This window comes from Otolemur garnettii, unplaced genomic scaffold (genome assembly GCF_000181295.1).
Source record: "Otolemur garnettii isolate 467f Iridium unplaced genomic scaffold, OtoGar3 scaffold00292, whole genome shotgun sequence".
NCBI lineage: Eukaryota > Metazoa > Chordata > Mammalia > Primates > Galagidae > Otolemur > Otolemur garnettii.
In genome coordinates this window covers 464,275-480,137 of record NW_003852687.1, presented here as the reverse complement: position 1 = coordinate 480,137, position 15,863 = coordinate 464,275, and the positions used below count along the sequence as shown (strand labels likewise).

At 54.8% G+C, this 15,863-nt stretch overlaps 3 protein-coding genes and 1 pseudogene across 4 annotated transcripts; 2 read left to right on the top strand and 2 right to left on the bottom strand.

The window, feature by feature from the left end:
- Positions 1-1,915: 1,915 nt before the first annotated feature.
- CHCHD10 (coiled-coil-helix-coiled-coil-helix domain containing 10) lies at positions 1,916-3,727 on the top strand. The gene is made up of 4 exons (XM_003803284.3): positions 1,916-2,037; positions 2,296-2,521; positions 3,311-3,458; positions 3,552-3,727. Exons 1-4 carry the CDS (start codon positions 1,997-1,999, stop codon positions 3,569-3,571), a joined length of 435 nt encoding a protein of 144 aa, XP_003803332.1. The 5' UTR covers positions 1,916-1,996; the 3' UTR covers positions 3,572-3,727.
- Positions 3,728-3,789: 62 nt separating this feature from the next.
- CUNH22orf15 (chromosome unknown C22orf15 homolog) lies at positions 3,790-6,070 on the bottom strand. The gene is made up of 6 exons (XM_023508924.1): positions 6,046-6,070; positions 5,330-5,416; positions 5,109-5,237; positions 4,806-4,880; positions 4,570-4,723; positions 3,790-4,265 (listed from the first exon to the last, which is right to left on the bottom strand). The coding sequence occupies exons 1-5, from the start codon at positions 6,068-6,070 to the stop codon at positions 4,587-4,589; spliced, it is 453 nt and encodes a 150-aa protein (XP_023364692.1). The 3' UTR covers positions 3,790-4,265; positions 4,570-4,586.
- A 3,854-nt stretch (positions 6,071-9,924) lies between these two features.
- LOC100953537 lies at positions 9,925-10,601 on the bottom strand (annotated as a pseudogene). The gene has a single exon (XR_001161847.2). The product of XR_001161847.2 is annotated as a ferritin heavy chain pseudogene (transcript).
- Positions 10,602-11,150: 549 nt separating this feature from the next.
- On the top strand, positions 11,151-13,017 carry VPREB3 (V-set pre-B cell surrogate light chain 3). Its single transcript, XM_003803285.3, has 2 exons — positions 11,151-11,426; positions 12,602-13,017. The coding sequence occupies exons 1-2, from the start codon at positions 11,378-11,380 to the stop codon at positions 12,919-12,921; spliced, it is 369 nt and encodes a 122-aa protein (XP_003803333.1). The 5' UTR covers positions 11,151-11,377; the 3' UTR covers positions 12,922-13,017.
- The last annotated feature ends 2,846 nt before the right edge of the window (positions 13,018-15,863 follow it).

The following is a 15,863-nucleotide window of genomic DNA, read 5'->3' as shown; positions in this document are numbered from 1 at the left end:
AACAAGAAAGGGAAGCGGGAGTTTTTCATGGCTGTTCCAGGAAGGCTCCACAGAGACTCCTAGAGGTCAAGGATAGGCATGACAGACTGTTGGCAATCTTTTTTCTTTAAAGTGACTCACTTTTTTTCTGGCAGTTTTTTTTTTTTTTTTTTTTGGTTTTTGGTCGGGGCTGGATTTGAACCCGCCACCTCCAGCATATGGGGCTGGTGCCCTACTCCTTTGAGCCACAGGTGATGCCCTAAAGTGACTCACTTTTAAAAAGTAGGCGCTTCGATGCCCAATTCTGCCTCATCTTACCAATAGTGGCCAAGAAATCATGGATTTGATGAGCTATTTGTATACTTTTCTGAAAATGTGCATCCATGAAAACGCGTAGCTAGTTAAAACTATTTCTTTGTCTAAGATCTTAAATGGTCTTGAGTGCCTCTAGGGGCCATGCCTTGTGGAATCTGCAAGCTACCAGCGATGAGAGCTGAAGTGACAGTCACCCCCAATAATGGCTGGGGCATTGCCAAGCCAACAGTGTGCCCAGCAAGGTGTGCTGGTCACAGAGAGCTTCCTGCAGGAAGAGGACCCTGATGAGCTACAAGGCTCAGTTTGGCATATGGAAACAGATGGTAAGGGACTGCATAAGCCAAGAAGTAGCTGCTGGACCAGGCCTGTGGGGAGGAGAGAACAGCCCATCCTTCATATGCTGGCTTCACTGGGAGGCCCACTCTGGAGGTGGGTGGTCAACATCAGTGAAGGGGACACTGAAGGTGGGTCAGGGATGGTCCTACTTCACAGGCTGGCTGAAAGGATTAAAGTGTGGTGAGAACAGGGTTGTTCACATGACTTTCATGTATGCTGAGAATGACCAGGAACAGCTGCCCCTCCATAATCCAGCGGTTTCTCTCTTTGCCCATTTGCCCTCCTCCTCACAGAAGGACCTTCTCTCTCCGCTTAGTGACAAACGTCCCCGCTCCTCAGATGATTTTGCTCTTGGTGATTTTACCCTCCCCGCAATTGTGGTGCCAGGCGGCGTTGGTGACACACTGGACAATGATGAGACAGAGCTTTCCTGCCCTTACCTAGGGGTAATAGTATGATCGCTGCACAGTCATCCAGAAAAGACCATAAAAACCCCCAGTCTCTGAAGGGCAGGGAAATGTTCTAAATTCTCACCACAGCCTCCCATTGGCCAGGGACCAAGGTGCTAAAATCCTGAGGCCACAGGATTCAAACCTGTGCTTGGTTTGACCTGAGACGCACCAACGCCTCTAAGGAACTCAGGCTTGAAAGTCACGTAAACGCTGTGGGTGTGCGGCGCTGCACCCTGGGAGTCAGGCGAGTTGAGCTGCGGGGTCCGGTGTGGTTAATGGTATCGCAGGTGACATCGCACCCCAGCGGACGCTGCCCTAGGTTGTCGATGCCGGCAGCGCATTTTGGCCGAGTCAAGGAGGGGTCCGGACGCCCCCTAGTGGGGATTGTGGGGACGAGTCGCTCCAGGCCGCTTGTCCCCGCTCTAGTCCACCAGAATCCCTGAGGCCACGGGGTAGTCAGCAAACCCTGTCTTGTGCTAGCCAGCAGGGAGCGGAACCGGCCTGGGGGAGGGGCCGGCCTGTCACCTCCCAGTCTCCTCTCCCCGCCAAGGCTTGGGACAATCCTCAACTCTACTCCTTGCACTCCGGTGGTGGAACAACCTGGTCCTGTTGCCCATTCCTTAGTCCAGTGCTTGGCAGCCTGGGCCTGTGTCCCCAGGCCCTTCACAACCAGGGTCGGGAGCACACAGGGATCAAGGTCCTATCGCCGGTTGAGACTGCGCAGACACTAGGAGCTTTTGCGAGGTAACTCGGGAGGCACGGGTTTGGAGGAAGTGCCACCTCCCTCTAGGGGCGTGTCTCCGAGGCCCCGCCCCCAGGCCGCAGCTTTTTGAGCCCGCTGTAACAGGCGCTGCAGTTGTGCTAGCTACCCCAGCGTATCTGACTACTTTCAGCCGCGTCCTACCGCCGCCACCATGCCTCGGGGGAGCCGCAGCGCGGCCGCCCGGCCAGCCAGGTGTGAGGGAGATAAGGGCACTGTGGGGAGGGGGCTTGGAAAGAGTGAGCACCCTCCAAAGGCGTACGCAGTGACCTTGGCTGCTACTGCGCCATCTTGGCGGGGGGAGGGGTGAGCGTGCAATTATCACGTGTTTAAGACCCAGGTCGCCCACCTCGCCGGGAACTGAGGAGGCTGTTTCTAGGAGCTGCTGGCCCTTCGGGTCCCTGGTCAGAGGTCCCGCGAGAATTAACTGTGCTTCTTTGTGCCCCCCCGCAGCCGCCCCCCTGCGCACTCTGCCCACCCACCTGCGCACCCACCCCACTCTGCGGCCGCCCCAGCTCCCGCCCCTTCGGGCCAGCCGGGCCTCATGGCTCAGATGGCGTCCACGGCCGCAGGGGTAGCCGTAGGCTCCGCGGTGGGACACGTCGTGGGCAGTGCCCTGACTGGAGCCTTCAGCGGGGGAAGCTCGGAGTCCGCCCCCGCCCAGGCTGCTGTCCAGCAGGTGAGCAGCAGGTCCAGGAAAACTAAGGCAGGATTTTCTCAAGGCCACACAGGGAGCTGCTGAATTAGCCGAGTGAGAAGTGTCTGGGTGTATTCACAGTTGCTATAAGCCCAGCACTTTGCCCAAGGAGGGTCCTATTACTCTGCTGTTGAGCTGTCACTTAAAAGCAGGCTTCCCAGGCCCTCCCTTGAGACAAAGGTCCCTAGGCTTCCAGGGAGAGACACCAAACAATCATTTAAAGGTAGGGAAACCAGCCTCCCCCCCCCCCATGTCCTCAGAGATCTGCCTAAGGTCATCTAACCCTAGAGAAGAGAGGGATGTTAAATTTAATTGGCCACATCTAGATCCAGCACTGTGGCCCCTGGGGCAAAGGGCAGCCACTTCCCTGATGACCTCCCCACCATCCCTAAGCCAAATTGGGCTTAGAAGCTGGGTTAAGGGTCATGAGGATCAGTGTGGCTGAGCCAGGAAGGTGCCAGAACTTGTGGGGGTGGGGCTCATACTCTAAGAGTGCTGGACTTTTCTAGAGCCTTCTTCTCCCTCTCCTGCACCTGCCCAGTGTGCCCATTATGGGGCAGCAGAGAAATGGTCTATGTCAGCTGCTGCTGGTTCACCTCTTTCACCCATGGAGCAGCCCAGGCTAGACAGGCAGGCTAGGCCTGGGTCACTGATACTTCCTGGGACCCCCAAACTAGGGGCATAGGGGGGCAGGTGCCCCCCATCTTAGGAACCCACCTTGAACCCTCCCTTCTCTGAGTTAACCCTGTGGCCTCTGTGCTGTACCCCCAGGCCCCTGCCAGCTCTGCGTCCCAGCCCCTGCAGATGGGGCCTTGTGCCTATGAGATCAGGCAGTTCCTGGACTGCTCAACCACTCAGAGTGACCTGTCCCTGTGTGAAGGCTTCAGTGAGGCCCTGAAACAGTGCAAGTACAACCATGGTGAGTGAGTGGATCCTCAGGGGAGGTGGTGGGCAGGCCCTCTTCTTGCACTGCAAGCTGACCACCAGCCTGTGCTACCTCCTCCCTCCACAGGTCTGAGCTCCCTGCCCTGAAGAAGGCTGCGCCTGTCTCCCACCCCCTCACCAACAACCGGACCACAACGCCGGATTGTACCCGTGTAGCTGGGATTGGGAGTGAGGAGGGGGTTTCTTATCCCACAGATAGCCCGAGACACAAATGTGCAATTAAAGAATTTATTTTAGACCACAGCTTGTTTTATGCCATGTTGCTGGCCCATCTGCCAGGAGCTCCCTGGCTGAGGAGGTGGGTTCGGGGAGATGGATGGTTGTTTAATTCCCATGTGCAGATTGCTTAACTGTAGGTCATGTCCTAGGTGAGATGGAAGGAGCCCTGTTGTAATCTGCACGGAGGTCAGACTGCCTCAGACAGTCCAAAGTGGGGTGGTGAGGCATTAACTCATGACCCCAAGAATATCTGAGTCTGGAATCCTGGGAGGAGCCTGTTATCTCCCCTTTTCAGGGGTGCATTGCGTCCTCCATCCTTTTTGTCCTTGACTCTGGAGCCCTTTCTCTGCACCCACATCTTAGGGGCCCCCAGAGGCCTCATATCCTCTCTGTGACCTTGCCCTTCTTGCTAATGCAATGTAATTCCAGATTCTGCAAAAGGAATCCTGCTGGGCTGCTGTTTGTTGCATCTGACCACATAAAGCAGAGGTCATGGTCAGCCCCCATGGGTCCCAGTCCAGCTTTGCCTCTTGGCTGTGGTGTGACAGGTTCCAGGGCCTGCCTGAACAGAGGAGCAGACCCTTCAGACCCAGGGCAGGCTGCCCCCTGACCACACACTGAGCTGCCACATTGTACACTGAGCACTTACTGCATACCAGGCCCTCACTGGGCCCTCTTACACCTCTTGGGAACACTGAGGACATTCCTGCCCTTAGGGCATTTACACTGCATGGAGTGATGGGGACTTGTCTCTAGGTACAGTGTGTTCTGTCATGGGGGTATATGTGTCCAGAGTTGTCATTGATTGTGTCTATTCACCCAGAAGGGGTCCTACTCTGGGTGTGTCTCCCTCAGTGTCTCCATACCTGGCTGCTGGCTCCAGCTAGCGAGTCCTGGATGGCAGAGAGCCTGCCCTTCCAGACCTTGAAGGGGGACCTTGCTCCCTGCCACGCCGTGTGCCTGTGCGCCTTCTCCGGTCCTGGCCCATGGGAGGGAGGCCTGACAGCCAGCGCAGCTCATCTGGAAGGCCCAGGAAGCCCTGATGGTTGGGGTTGAGGAAATGAGCCCCTCCCCCCCCCCAGGGATCTCCCCTATCACTCACCTGCCAGCTCTGGACACTGGTCATCTAGGTTCTCCAGGAGGGACTCATAGCGGGTGGGAGCCCCATCCTCTCCCTCTGTGGAGTGTGAAGAGAGGGTGATGGACCCCTGACTGACTGCTTCTCACTGGACCTGCCTCCTAGAGCAGGCTGGGGGCTAGGACAGAGCACTGGGGTGGCACTGGTTGGGGATAGGTCCCCAGCTGAGGTGAGTGGCTGGGTAGTGTTTTGGGCAGTCTGTGGCCTGCTGTGTACCCCTGTACGTTCCAGCTTAGCCACAGGGGGAGAGTCTTGGGCTTCACTTACTGATGATCTGCACGAGAATATAGGTCCCCCGCTCCTGCAGTATGGCATTGGCCATGCACTCGGCCCCCTCTTCCAGGTCCTCCTCCAGGCTCACCAGATGCCCATCATCACCCAGGAGAGCGATAGTTGCTGGGAAGGCATGGAGAGAGGCAGGGCAGGGCTGGCCCATCCATCTGGGGCCCCTAGCCCCTTCTCCTTAGCCCCCTCCCCAGTGTCCTCACCATCTGGGGGGACACTTCCCCTCTGCTTCAGGTGAGCGGCGAGGGTCACCAGGTTACACCAGGGATTCACCAACTCCCAGCAGCCGGCTGTAGGGGGAGGGGTAGAGGTGACTTGTGGAACCTCTTCCCCCTCAATCTGGGATCCTCTGCTTCACCCTCCGCGTTCTCCCCTTCCCAGAGCTGCAACTGGGGGTAGGGGATAGGCGAGGACTGTGCCCCAGGCGAAACAGCTCTGGCAACTTATGTTTAAACTGCCGGAAAGACCCCCTCATCTATCTTGGGAGCTGTAAGTGGCAGGGCCGGCCAAAGACTCCGCGCGCGTTCAGCCTCCCACGCTGGCTCCGCCCCTGCAGGTGACGGACCCGCCCCGGGGGGGGGCGGGGAAACTGCGATGGTGGTGGGAGCTTCGTGGGTCTGTTCACGCCGAAGCTAGAGGGCCACTGTTGAATGGGGAAGAGGTTCTGCGGTTTAAAAACGTGCTCCACGGGTGGCGTGGCGGGCACTAGCCCAGAGGATCAGCCCGGGTTTTCCCCTCAATGGACTCGCTCCAGGCTTTGCCTCCACACACAGCCGCTTCCCCAACCCTTCGTCCCGTCCCTGCCGGCAGCTGCACCCCTTCTTTATGCCATTATCTCCCCAACTTCCCCTAGCGAGAGGGAAGTGCCTCTGAGGTCCCATCCGCCCACCTGGCTGCCGAGACTGGGGACCCCACTCACCTCCAAACATCACCGTGATAAACATGGCCGCAGGGGGAGGAGGCAGGTGGGGGGCCTTTGATCCACCAACCCCTCGATTCCCCAACTAAGGCAAGGCCGGGAGCTGACAGCGGGGGCCCTGTGGAGAGATGTGTCTGGGAGCGTGGGCTGGCCCCCAGCATAGGCCAGGGCCTGCAGTGAGTCCAAGACCCCAGGGCCGCCTCTTCCTCCCGCCGCTTGCTGGGCCAGAGCTACTCTCACCGGCTTAAGCCGGTCTCCATGGCAATGGGAACGCCTTCCTCCCAGTATCCCGGTGGCGGAACCTGGGCGGGCAGGCGTTCTTCGAGGCGGGGCTCTGGTCCAGCCCATCTTGGGGACTCCAGCCTGGTTCAGGGGTGTCCCTATGCCTTCCTCCGGAGACTACGTCCCCCAACAGTGAGAGACAGGGCTCCTCGCTGAATGGGGGATCCTCACCAACTTCTGCAGGCTCCCTAAGACTCAAGGCACTTTCCTGTGCTCCCTCCTCTCCACCTCCCGGCTCCCAGCTTCCTCTCTCTCTCTTTTTTGTCCTTGTTTCTTTTTCTTTTGGTGTTTACAAATTTTGAAAAATCTTACATAACCACTACTATAGTCAGGATAATACATAAAACATTTCAATCACCTCCAAATTCTGCTGTGCCCCTTGGTAGTCGACCCTAGTCACTGGCATTGCGGGTCTGTTTTCTGTCCTAGCCTTTTCCAGAATGCCAGTATACGTGGAATGAGGCAGAGTGGAGCCTTGGGAGGCTGGCTTCTTTCACTCAGCACCACACATCAACAGTTTACTTCCTTATCTCTGAGGAACGTCTCCGTCTCCTTGGATGTACACAGTTTGTTAATCATTCACTTGCTGTTGTTCTGATTTTTAGAGATGATAAATAAAAAAACCAACATAGGCTCGGCGCCTGTGGCTCAAGCGGCTAAGGCGCCAGCCACATACACCTAAGGTGGCGGGTTTGAATCCCCAGCCCGGGCCCGCCAAACAACAATGATGGCTGCAACCAAAAAATGGCCAGGCGTTGCGGTGGGCGCCTGTAGTCCCAGCTACTTGGGAGGCTGAGGCAGGAGACTCGCTTGAGCCCAGGAGTTGGAGGTTGCTGTGAGCGTGATGCCATGGCACTCTACCCAGGGGGATAGCTTGAGGCTCCGTCTCAAAAAAAAAAAAAAGCCAACATAGACATTCACCTACAGGTTTTTGTGTGAGCAGTTTTCGTGCCTCTAGGTTAATAGCAGGAAAGGGATTGCTGGGTCCTCGGTGTGGGCCTGCTGAACAACTTTATACGGACCTGCCAGTGCATATTCCAGGGTGTCCTCACGGTGTACGCAATCCTTTCTGCCTTGTTGTTCCTGGGTCTCTGGATACATAGGTCACAAGTACCTCCTTGTTAGCGCTCACTGCTAGCTAGTCCTGCTCACTGGCCTTGCTGTTGTTCCCTAACATTCGCCTGCCTTTCCCACTGTCCCCTCCCTCCCCTCTTCTCTGTGTGTTTCCCTCTTTCCATCTACATCCTTCGACTGCTTTTCTCCATCTCTCTTTCCATCCTCCTTTCTCATGCCTGCTGCCTCCACTCTATTTCTGTCTCCTGCCCCTCCCTCTGAGCCCCCACCTGACCCCTGCAGCCTGGGTGCCACATGGGCACGTGGAGCAGCCTCCTCCCACCATCGTTTTGCTAGCTCTCTTTTCCCCAAGAAATCCTCACTGTCCCTAAGGTTCCCCTGTTTCTCCTGCCCTTTGCCGGCAGAGTTCTGGATGGTGAGGAGGAAGTCTGGGTCCTCCACGCGGCTCAGCATCATTGTGCTCTGCCCCTGGATAAGCACTTTAGGCTGCCTCAGTGTTTCCACCTGTACAAAGAGGGCTTGAACTGTGTGACTTGGGTGGAGGATTAAATGTCTTAACACTTTAAAAAGCTATGTCTGGGCTCAGTAGGACAAGCACTCCAATCAGCACTGTGGAAACAGGCAGCATTTCCCAAACTTACATAAACACAGGGCACTTTCTTCCTGGGACAGCACCATATCTGGGGACCCACATCTTGCAGAACACAGCTCAGGAGACTTTTTTTTTTTTTTTTGTCTGTGGAGACAGAGTCTCATTTTACCACCCTCAGTAGAGTGCCATGGAATCACACAGCTCAAAGCAACTTCCAACTCCCGGGCCTAGCTGATTCTCCTGCCTCAGCCTCCTAAGTAGCTGGGACTACAGGGGCCCACCACAATACCCGGCTATTTTCCTGTTGCAGTTTGGCCGGGTTGGGTTTGAACCCACCACCCGTGGTATATGGGGCTGGAGCCCCATTCACTGAGCCACAGGCACCGCCCTCAGGAGACTTTTTTAAGTGTGGAGACTCTAGTGCCTGGGGCTTCAGCTCTGATAGTCACCACTCTGCTATCTAAGGGGCTTTTATCTTGAGTGTCTCTGAGGTGCCCTAAGGAGATGTCAGGAATGTGGTAGGACCCTGGAGGGGCTTTATAACCTGGAGGGGTAGGACCCTGGAGGCTGTGAGTTGTATTACAAGGCCAACTGATCACAGACCAGATTGCCATTGAAAATGTAGTTACAGTTCTCAAGAAAAGGGACACAGCATGCCCTGGCAGGTCACCCAGGGAAATATGAGGGTTAGTCCTGAGGCAGAGAGAGAGAAAGAAACTGTGGGCAAACTTATTGTGGCTTCCAAAGGAACAGGCAAGGCTGGGAAGGCAGGTTTAGGATTGAATAATTTCAGCTGAGCTCTAGGACATAGGGGCTGTCCCTAGTAGAGGGTACTTTGCCCTAGGGAGGTTAGGGCAGGTGAAGTGTGAGACCTGATAAACAAGGGTCTGCTATCTCCAGAGACTGGCTAACCCTGGGAGGGGTGGTCTTTGCATGGTCATCAAGGCCCCAGATTACAAAGCATTAGGATATGGAAAATGAAAGACAGCTCTGTGCTACACACTGAGCAGATAAGTCTTATCTTTGTATTTTCACAACCCTTGGGCTGGCAGTATGCTGAACTTCATTTTCCAGATGAGAAAACTCAGGTATATGGAGGGGAGTAACTTGGTTGAAGTCATACAGTTAGGTGTAGGAGCTGAGATTCAGACCCAAATTGAAAACCACCTCAGCTCCCCTCCCTCTGGCAAATTATTATGTTTTCTTTTTACAGACAGGGTCTTGTTCTATCACCCAGGCTGGAGTGCAGTGGCACTATCATAGCTCACTGCAGCCTCCAAGTCCTGGGCCTCAGCCTCCCAAAGTGCTGGGGTTACAGGCATGAGCCACTGTACCCAGTCATCCTCTGGCAAATTAAAGGACGGAGGATGTCAAGTGCTGGTGAGGATGGGATTTGGAACTCTCTTACCCTGTTGGTGGGAGTGCATGAGGGTCCAAACATGTCCTGGCAGTATCTACACACACACTCCCTACAACCCAGCAGTTCCATCCTAGGTGTCTGTCCAGCAGAAGTGGGAGCACAATTTCACCAAAAGATATTGGCAGGAATGTTCATAGCAGTTTTGTTTTTGTTGGTTTGTTTTGGGGGGAATTCATTCATTCATTCTTTCTTTCTTTCTTTCTTTTGAGACAGAGCCTCAAGCTATCCCCCTGGGTAAAGTGCCATGGCATCACAGCTCACAGCAACCTCCAACTCCTGGACTCAAGTGAGTCTCCTGCCTCCGCCTCCCAAGTAGCTGGGACCACAGGTACCTGCCACAACGCCTGGCTATTTATTTTTTTTGGTTGCAGCCATTATTGTTGTTTGGAAGGCCCAGGCTGGATTCGAACCTGCCACCTTAGGTATATGTGGCTGGCGCCTTAGCCACTTGAGCCACAGGTGCCGAGCCACCAAATTTCTTTATTTGGAAGAATGGTACAAATGAAAGAACTTAAGTGGATATTTTGGTAACTACAGAAAAGGTAAAGGAAACCCCAACATACATGCACTGCCCTGGTGACCAGGAAAGTCCCCTGTGCGAGGGGGAAGTCAGCCTAAGGCAGCTCTCATTGTCACTGTCACCCAGGGTATGCTTGTCAAAGAGATACTCGCCAGGCCAGATTTGGAGGCTCCCCTCTTGTGCAAGTTGGTTACATGGTCACCCAGTTCTTTGATGGATTTCACCTGCTCATTCTGGGAACGTGTCTCAGTGAAGTTACACAAGTGGGGTCATTTTCGTCAGAGGCCGGTTTGTGCAGTTCCAGTAGTGACTGATTCACACTTTTCCCCAGTTGCAATGCACACTCCATTGCATTCAGCCTGCTCTCCCAGTCATCACAGTCTGGTTTCTTGATATCCTGAAGGAAGATTCGGCCACCTCTTTGATTCTGCAGCTTCATCAGTTTCTCAGCATGTTCCCTCTCCTCATGAGACTGGTGAAGAAAGTATTTGGCAAAATTCTGCAAAGCCGCATCATCGCGGTCAAAGTAGTAAGACATGGACAGGCAGATGTAGGAGGCGTAGAGCTCCAGGTTGATCTGGCGGTTGATGGTGGCCTCTGAGTTCTGGAGGTAGTTCTGGCACACCTGTGAGGGGAATGTGGTCATCATAGCAGTGGTAGAGGAGAGGCGGTGGGAGCCTTGGGGCAGTCTGGCGTGGTGAGGTATCAGAGGGCTGACTCTCAGCAAACAACATCTCCATAACTGTTTTATTTATAATGGCCAAAGAGCAGAAAGCACCCCAACATCTAATAACAGGAGAATCAATAAAATAATTGTGGTGTGTTCACATAGTGGATTACACACAGCTGTGGGAATGAACTAACTATTGCTGCATACACAGTGATGACTCTTACGATGCCGAGCAAAAGAAGCAGGCACAAGAGAGGATACATTTATAGTTGAAGTTCTAGAGCAAGGTAAAAAGTAATCTAAGCGACAGAAATCAGAATGATGGTTCCCTGGAGGGTTATTACTAACTGAGAAGTACACGAGGGAGCCTTCTGGGGATATGGAAACATTCTAAATCTTCATCTGGGTGGAGGTTGTGGTGGGCTGTTCATACATGTATACGTGAAATCACCAAGCTATATACTAAAGATGTGCACACTTTACTGTATGCCAGTTGCATCTCAATAAAAGCAGATTCCAACCCCCTGCTGCAAGGGCAAGTGCGGCCTTCTGGGCTTCTATTCTCCATAGGCCTCGTGGGGCTAGGACCTGACATTTCTGCAGATAGGGTTTGGCCATTGGGCCCAGACACCACCCCTCCCTCTGCAGTCCCAGGGCTGATTTGCATGCCCTGTTTTGGTCCAGTGGCCTCCCCAGCCCTGTGCCCCCAGGCACTTGGAGCACAGCCTGCAGCCTGGCAGAACCACTCCCCTGCCTGCCTTCCTGCCTCTGGCCATGGCCTGCTTGTGCCTGGCCCTCCTTCTGATGGGGAACTTTATGACAGGTGAATTCTCCCTGGGCCGGGCTCACAAGGGTGTAGAGTGGGAGACAGTACTGGCCCCAGAATGTCCCTGCAAAGGAGCAAATTGGTGGAGATGGTGGGAAGGGCCCCAAGAGCAGGACTGCAGGAAGTTCTGCCCCTGACCTGAGGCAAGTCACTTCACTGTGTAGACCTTGGTTTCCCTATTTGTGAATGACCAGACCACCAGGGCCCCTTTGGACTCAGATTTTTTGGTCTCCTTAGTTCTTCACAGAGGAAGGTGGTGTGCCTCAGAGGCAAGCTAACCCTGAGAGGGTCTCTAGCAGCTGGTGTGATTGGGGGGTGGTCTGTAGAGAAAGTTGGGCAGGCAACAGGACCCAGTGGCTGCCAGTTCTACCCTCTGAGCTCTGGGCCTTCAATTGACATGGATCCTTGGGTATGTGGCAGGAACAGGGACTTGGCAGTTGCTAAAAGGTATAAACAGTGGCACCCAGAGGGGAGGCCACGGATATGTTTGGGCCAGGTTTATTGAAAGGGGAGGGTGACCCACATGGGTAGTACAAAAATGACATCTGCCCCCAGGGACAGTTAGAGACCACTTTTTTATGGGGCTGTGGGTGGTGGGCACATTCTATAAATTGCCTGTCAGGTTAGGGTCTTTTGGGAGAACTTCTGGGGGGTGAGGCTAGCCAGATCCTTTGTGTCTTTGTCTTAGGAGGAGAGGAGGGGAGGAAAAAGAGTTTGCGTGTGGCTGTGTTAGGCCCCTAACATTCCCAACTCTTGTTAAAAGGGGTGATGGGGGCGATGGTCTGTCTTCAGAAACTGCTTCTGGCTGGACAGAGCAGGAGTTGTCCTCAGTGGGATGAGTTGGGTGTTGGTAGGGCTGTGTGGGCTTGGGTATATTGGGAGAGGGTTCAGGGACAGCAGGAATTGGGTTTAAATCTGGCCTGAACATCTCTGCGGCCTTGTCTCTGGGCAATACCATTTATACCTTTCAGTTGCCAGCTCCAAACTGCTCACTCAGAGGGAAACAGAGGCCCAAAGAGGGCACCCAAAGTCACACAGAGCCAGGTCTCTTGCACCCCATCCATTGCCAACCCTATGACATTGGCCTTTGGTAGTGGATGTCTCCTTGGCATCTGACTGAGCCTTCATGGGGGAGCGGGCGGAGAAGCACTGACTGGGTCTGTGTCTCTTAGTTTCCCAGCCAGCCCTGGCGCAGTCAGATGCACTACTGGTCTTCCCAGGCCAAGTGGCTCAACTGTCCTGCATGCTCAGCACCCAGCACACCATCAGGGACCATGGTGTCTCCTGGTACCAGCAGCGGCCAGGCAGTGCCCCCCGCTATCTCCTTTACTACCACTCAGATGAGGAGTACCACCGGCCTGATGAAATCCCTGACCGATTCTCAGCAGCTATGGATGTGGCACACAATGCCTGTATCCTGACCATCAGCCCCGTGCAGCCTGAGGATGATGCAGATTATTACTGCGCTGTTGGCTTCAGCTCTGGTCCCTAGGGGTGGGGTGTGAGATGGGGACCTCCTATTTGCCCCTGACCTTGGACCCCTCTTTAACTTTCTCTGACCCTTGCTCTTTCTCCTCTGTAAAATGGGTTAATAACATCCAACATGTCAACATAAGCTGTTGTGAAGGCCATGAGATCTGGTTGAACAAAGTGACTATGGTTGGTCTAGGAGTGTGGGGGGTAGGGGGTTCTGGTGATTATTGCTAGAGGAAGCACCTGAGATCCTTGGGGCGTGACCCAGCCTCCCCTCTGGCCCCCAGGGGCTCAGATTGGTGGCCTGGCCTTCTTGTGACCTGAGGAGCTGCAGAGAGAGAAAAAGGAATCAGCCCTTGCCACCTACAGATCTGCATGGCTGGTTGTGGTCCAACCGTCATAGTTTTGGAGTGGTCGGAGGGGCAGCCCCTACCGATCCCTTGGCGTCTCTGCCCAAGGCGGAAGAGAGCAGTGCTGGGGCAAGGAGAAATACAACAAATGCTGGGACATTTGTGGGTAGCACGTGAGGGGGTCCTTGGAGGCACCCAAGGAACAGGGCTGAGGGTGCTGAGGACAGTTGGGTAGAGGGCTGGGGCAGGGTCCCTCCACTGGGAGGTGTGTTCTATTTGCCTTCTTAGGGAAGCTCTCTTCCGGGCTGGGCAGGTGCCAAGCTCCAGAGCACCGGGTGCAGGGATAAGGATTGCCATCAGAAGCAGCGCTGAGTGACGGGAAGTGGGGAACATTCCTTTTCCCTCCCGGTGCTCCTATGAGGCGCCTAATGTCTGCAGGTCAGCCCTCGGCTGCACAGAGTTGGGGGGCCCCCAGGTCCTGAGAGGGTCCCGCCGACACTCTCAGCCATATCCTGGGCTTTCGCCCGCCCGTTACTCTCATCTACATCTCTGCAGGGACCGAGAGGGAGGTTAGGCAGAACTCAGGCTGCCCTTGAAGGAGGGGGCTGGTGAATCCTAACAGGACCCTCGGGCCTGTGAAGGAAGGCCAAGTCGACAACTTGGTGACTTCCTTCCCCTTCTCTTGAAGACCCCAGAAGCCTTGGTGGCCGCTGGCTCGCACCCAATCCCAGGGTAGGTACAGCGAACGCCTGCAGCCCTAGGCCGGCCCGTCCCTCCTGGCCTCAGTTTCCTTCTCTGGACTCCCAGCAGCGCCTGCCCAGCTCTGTATTCCTTACGGCCAGGACGCACTGTGCGGATGTCCGGAGCCCTGATGCCGACCGAAGAGACTGCAGCTCCGGATCTTAACGCCCCAAGGCCGGACAGCTAACCATGGCGACACCTGGCACAACGGGACCACCGAGACGTCGGGACCTCCGCGCGGCCTAGAGAGGTCCCGGAAGTGCCCGCGGGCCGGGGGCGGGGCTCGGGGCGCTCGGGAGGCCGCGGTCTCCGCGTCAGCAGCTGCTGCAGAGCGAGGCGGTGTCGGTGGTGTCGGCCGCGGGTTGGAGCAGCTCAGGTGTGGCCCCGCCCCACCCGCCTGCGGCCCCGCCCCGGTCCAGGTGAGCTGCCCCTCCCCAGCCTAGGTGAGTGGCCCCGGCCCTCTAAGGTGACCTGAGTTTGCCTGACCACCTGTCTTTACGGTGGCCGCAGGTGTGGGGTGTCTTCAGTTTGTGGGAATCCTCTAGAGGCGTCGCGTTACCTCCCAGGCAACGCATGCGGGTCCGTGGACGCTTCTGGGCCTCCAGCCAGGAAACCCTACCGTACTGAGGGTTTGCCGGTGCCCAGGCCCAGGGGGGTTCCATGGAGAATGGGGTGACAGATGCAGGAGGCCCTGGGGGAGGCTCTGAGAGGGGACGCATAGGGTTCCAGACCTTTGGATTTTCGGTCCAAAACATTTAAGACATTGTTGGGCACAGATAAAAGATTGCCAACTTTTTATCCAGAGTGGAGACTTCAGCATATAGGGGCTACATAGTGTGCATGGAAAATTCCTAAGGAGGGACACTTGGAAACACCAGGGTTTTACAAGTGGGTGGAGGAAGAGTTGCAGGACAGAGAAATCAGAGGGTATAAACATTGGGAAGAAAGCTTTCAAAAACCGATGGAATAAAATGAGAATGGGGTTGGGGGTGGGGGCTAGCTTTCTGGCACCCAGGTAGGCAATGTGGGTTAGTGAAGGGTGGGCCTGTATTGTCACATCTTTCAGTTTTTCAAGAGAAAGCTTAGAAACTTACTGAATGTTAAATACTGGCAACTAAGTAAAACGAGAAGGAAAAGCCCAGCTCTTTGAGAGCCAAACAAAATGTGTCTGTGGCAGGATCCCCATACTGGGCTGCTAATTTGCAACCTCTGAAATGAAGGGTTTTGAGAGGAACATACTAGAGAGCAGTGCCAGATGGGGTGGGAAGGTGAGGACTGGGAAGAGAGGGATTTGGCAATAAGGAGGTCACTGGATGCCAGAGCTGAGGTCCCAGCTGAAATCGGAAACTCGAAGTTTCTGGCATTGCCATACATAGCTGCATGATTTTTCTTGGCAACATTTAACATCTTAGAAGGAATTGGCAGAGAGGTTGGGAGTTAGTGGTTTGTTGCAACAGGACCAAGAGGTGGGGAGCATGACGCTGGTTGGAGAGTTGAAGCGACACCCATAGTTAGACTCACTACAGATAGAGAGGGTCTAAGCCAGACACGGAAGGGGTGGAACTAGAAGAGGAGACCCTCGGTGAAAGTGGGAGGTTGCTGGATTTTGAGCTCGGATCACTTAGGCGAAGTGAGAACTGGCAGGGTTAGAGATGGTGGATTGCTGCAGAGGAGGGGGAAGGCAAGACATGCTGAAGAGATCAAAGAATTTTTGACAATACTTTAGTTCTGTGCTTTTAAAATTTTTTTTGACATAGTTTTGCGTTGTCAACCAGGCAAGTGTGCAGTGGTCTCATCATAGCTCACTGTAGCCTTGAACTCCTAGGTCATGCAATCCTCCTGCTTCATCCTCCTGAGTAGCTAGGACTAC

Coding starts and splice junctions, on each gene's coding strand:
- CUNH22orf15 (XM_023508924.1), bottom strand. CDS start 6,070: ATGTTTATCACGGTGATGTTTGGAG. Junction 5,417..6,045: donor TATCACGGTGATGTTTGGAG/GTGAGTGGGGTC, acceptor CTCCCCCTACAG/CCGGCTGCTGGGAGTTGGTG. Junction 4,724..4,805: donor CCAGTGTCCAGAGCTGGCAG/GTGAGTGATAGG, acceptor TGGGCCTTCCAG/ATGAGCTGCGCTGGCTGTCA.
- VPREB3 (XM_003803285.3), top strand. CDS start 11,378: ATGGCCTGCTTGTGCCTGGCCCTCCTTCTGATGGGGAACTTTATGACA. Junction 11,427..12,601: donor GATGGGGAACTTTATGACAG/GTGAATTCTCCC, acceptor TGTGTCTCTTAG/TTTCCCAGCCAGCCCTGGCG.
- CHCHD10 (XM_003803284.3), top strand. CDS start 1,997: ATGCCTCGGGGGAGCCGCAGCGCGGCCGCCCGGCCAGCCAG. Junction 2,038..2,295: donor GCGGCCGCCCGGCCAGCCAG/GTGTGAGGGAGA, acceptor GCCCCCCCGCAG/CCGCCCCCCTGCGCACTCTG. Junction 2,522..3,310: donor CCCAGGCTGCTGTCCAGCAG/GTGAGCAGCAGG, acceptor CTGTACCCCCAG/GCCCCTGCCAGCTCTGCGTC.